At 37.6% G+C, this 3539-nt stretch overlaps 1 protein-coding gene across 2 annotated transcripts in view; it reads left to right on the forward strand.

Annotated features, from left to right (window-relative positions):
* The first annotated feature begins 3353 nt into the window (after positions 1 to 3353).
* LOC119285122 (peptidyl-tRNA hydrolase ICT1, mitochondrial-like) overlaps positions 3354 to 3539 on the forward strand; it is a 4448-nt gene continuing 4262 nt past the window's right edge. For both annotated transcript variants that reach the window (XM_037564340.1, XM_037564339.1), the window contains exon 1: positions 3354 to 3539. This exon is cut by the window's right edge and continues 76 nt beyond it. In XM_037564340.1, coding sequence (XP_037420237.1) covers positions 3423 to 3539 — 117 coding nt within the window. In that variant the 5' untranslated portion in view covers positions 3354 to 3422.

Genomic DNA, 3539 nt, shown 5'->3' on the forward strand with positions numbered 1-3539 from the left:
GGATCTGAGCCGTCGGTTTTTTTGAAGGAACCGTTCGGTTTTTTTAGAAACCCTAGTTCGTTGTTTTTTTATCGGTTCGCCGGTTTTTCTCGGTTCTTCTAATTAGCGGACGTTCGTCCGTACATTCGTTTTAACGAACGATTTTCACCCGTTAGTTACAGTTAACAAACGCTCATTCGTTAGTCTATTCGTCAGTTTCTTTTATCAGATTAATCCGTGTTTATTCTCGATCGCGATTTCTGATCCGATCTTAGTTTCTGTTTATCTTTTCGCTCGTTAGTCGGAATCAGGCGATTCAAGCGCCTGAATTTTCGTCTCGAGACCCTCTTTATGTTTAACCAACTTGCACAAGTTTTTGCTACTATAAAATTTGACCTAGGTCCAGATTAGTAAACGGACCTTGTTTCTTTCGTCGTTTGAGTTTCGTTGCTCCGTTTGATTTGATTCTTTTTGCTAACCGGAGTTCTTAAGTTGAACTTTCTGGTCAACCTCTCTTATTTGAGTTTTGCTTGTGCATATTTGTTTGCTGCTTATGTATGTTATTGTTTGTTTGCGATAGAACACCCGGAGTGCGAAGCGTGTTACTACGAGTCCCTAGGATTCGCGGATCGTCAGCAAGGCAAGAAACACATTGATCATACTCTTCCCATACCTAGTTTTTATGCATTAGTTCAAATCCTCAAACATTGCATGATTAGGATGTCATTAACTTGTGGGTTGGGAAGTAGTTATTGAGGTAGAACCTATTGCGCTGTTACTATCAAACCTTGGGAGTTACTTCTACGCGTTGCTTATATTACTATGCTATGCTATGCTCGTAGACGTGGTTTGGTTTGAGTGAAATCCATGACAGATGTGAGATTGTTAATTAATGGTTCAACTTAAGGTGGCAACTTAAAAAACATCTAGGTGGATTGAGGCACCTGGGGAACCCAGTGTTGTCTGTATTTTTTCGGAAATCCCGGGGTACCCGTGTGATCTTTCTATGGACCGCCACCCAAGCTCAAAGAGAACTGAGATGATTCATGCTAGAAACTTCCGTGTGCAGCCACAAGCTATTATGGGCTCTAGCATAGTTGAGTAAGTTACGTGAAGCTCTAGAAGAGGTGGATCAGCAGGTAGTGGGTTTTGTAGGTTTGGTATGGTCTACCCGGAGTAAAGAGTTAATGTTTCTGAAAGACTGTGTCTCGGTCATCCGTTTCTCAAACACCTTGTAGTGCGAGAAATCCAACGGAGACGATCGAGTCTTGTGGGGAAAAGTGCGCAAACCTCTGCAGAGTGTACAATCTAATCATGGTTAGCCGTGTCCCCGGTTATGGATAATCTTGAGTATCTAGTACTTGGGTTATCACATGTATCTCATCACTCTTAACTAATATTGTTGGGTTGTTAACTACTTTAATTTGGGATTGAGTTGGGGGTACCTTCTCAATATTGCTCAACTACCATGATAGTTAAATTAAAATCTATTCCTTTGTTGTAGGGAAAAATTGTCTTTTCACAAAACTATAACCATAGAGCTTTCCACCAGCCAAATATGCATATAGTAATAGCATTATTTTGTTCATGCTCTACTGTGTTGTGTTGCCAGCATATTCCATGTGCTGACCCGTTTTCGGGCTGCAACGTATTATGTTGCAGACTCAGACGAGGAGTAAGGTTCGTTAGATCGTTGCCGTGCAGCTCAGCTATGCCGTTGGAATTGATGGACTCATTTTATCTTCCAAGCCTTCCGCTGTTAGCGCATTAGATGGCCTTAAGCCATATTTTTGTAATAAGTTCTCTTTGAAGACATTCGATGTAATACGTGTGTGATTGTTACTCTGCTATAAATCCTCGAATACTGTGTGTGTCAGTATTACCGATCCAGGGATGACACTGAAGCACAGAGACTTGACCGTTTGAGGTCGGGTCGCTACATGTTTCTCGTGTATACGAAAAATGTATATAAAAATATACATTTTGTGTGAAAAAGAAATTGATTGAGTATTTAAAAAGTGTTAATCAAGCGTTTGAAAAAAATATTTGGAAAGTGTTTGAAAATTGTTAATCAAGGATTTGAAAAATGTTAAATGTGTATAGAAAAAATGTTAATCAATCATTTGAAAAAAATGTTCAACAAGCATTTGAAAAATGTTAATCAAGCATTTGAAATATGTTAAATGCGTGTAGAAAAAATGTGGATCATGTATTCATAAATTTTTTAACATGTATTTAAAACATGTTAATTAAGCATTTTAAAAAGTTAAATGTGTATAGAAAAATGTTGACCATGTACTAAAAAAAATCTAGTATTGTATTTAGAAAATGTTAAACTTGTATTTTAAAATTTTAATCAAGCATTTAAAAAATGTGAATGTATATAGAAAAAATGTTGATCATGTATTAAAAATAATAATATTTAATATAAAAAAATTAATCATGCGTTTAAAAAATGTTAAATATGTATATAAATATGTTGATCATGTATTAAAAAAAATTATTGTAGTTGAAAAATGATAATAAAGCATTTTAAAATGTTTAAAATGTTTATAGAAAATGTGATGACCTTGTAGTTAAAAATGTTAACCGAGCGTTTGAACAATATTTAAAATGTGTATAGATTGTTTTGACCATGTACTCAAAAAATGTTGAACTTCTATTTAAAAAATGTTGAGTGTGTTTTAGAAAAATGTTTTTGATATATACGAAAAATGTAGAATGAAAGCCAAAAGAAAAAAGAGGAAAAACAATTAAAACCGAAAAGGAAACAAAATAAAAATGAAAAATGAAAAATAAAACCAAGGAAACAAGTGGAAAAAGAATGGGAAGTACTGAAACCAATAAAGAAACAAAAAATAACAAGAAAGAAACAAAGAAACAAAGAAAACAAAAAACCGATGAATATTGTGAAAGTAACGAAGATAACAAATGAAGAAAGAAATAAAATAGATAATCCCTGAAAACCAGGAATAAAACAAATAAAACCGGTGAAAAAACAAAAAAAAACTCAGAAAACTGGTGAAAAAACAAAAGAAACTCAGAAAACCGGTGAAGAAACAATAAATCAGAAGAGAAAAAAGGATTCGAACCAGCGAAGCGATCGTTCGCTCGCGAGCGTCGCATGCCAGCGATCGAATATAAAAATAAATGGGTCGGCCCAGTTTGTATGCGCATATTCACCGCCCGTGCTCCGGCTTTAAAATGATTAGCATGTGGCCGTGGTCATTTGAGAAAGCCTGCAAATGCTTCTGTTTCGAGAAATCAACTACGAGGTCCGGGCTACCTCTGATGCCGGCCCATGAGCGGACGCAGATGACCACCGAAGCCCTTTAAGCCCAAATAAATTTCTACCTCTTCTTCCTCGCCTTGCTGCCGTATGCCCCCGTGCCATTCCGGTCCGTCTCGTCGCTCGATACTCGTCTCCCTCCACAGAAAGGCTAATGGCGACCGCCATGCGGAGCGCCCGCCTCCTACGGCTCGGCTTCTGTCACGTCCCTTCTCTTCTCTTCCGAGGGCCCCTGTTCCCCTCCCCGAGCCCGGGCCTGGGCCTGGGCCTG

This window comes from Triticum dicoccoides, chromosome 4A (assembly GCF_002162155.2).
Source record: "Triticum dicoccoides isolate Atlit2015 ecotype Zavitan chromosome 4A, WEW_v2.0, whole genome shotgun sequence".
Lineage (NCBI taxonomy): Eukaryota > Viridiplantae > Streptophyta > Magnoliopsida > Poales > Poaceae > Triticum > Triticum dicoccoides.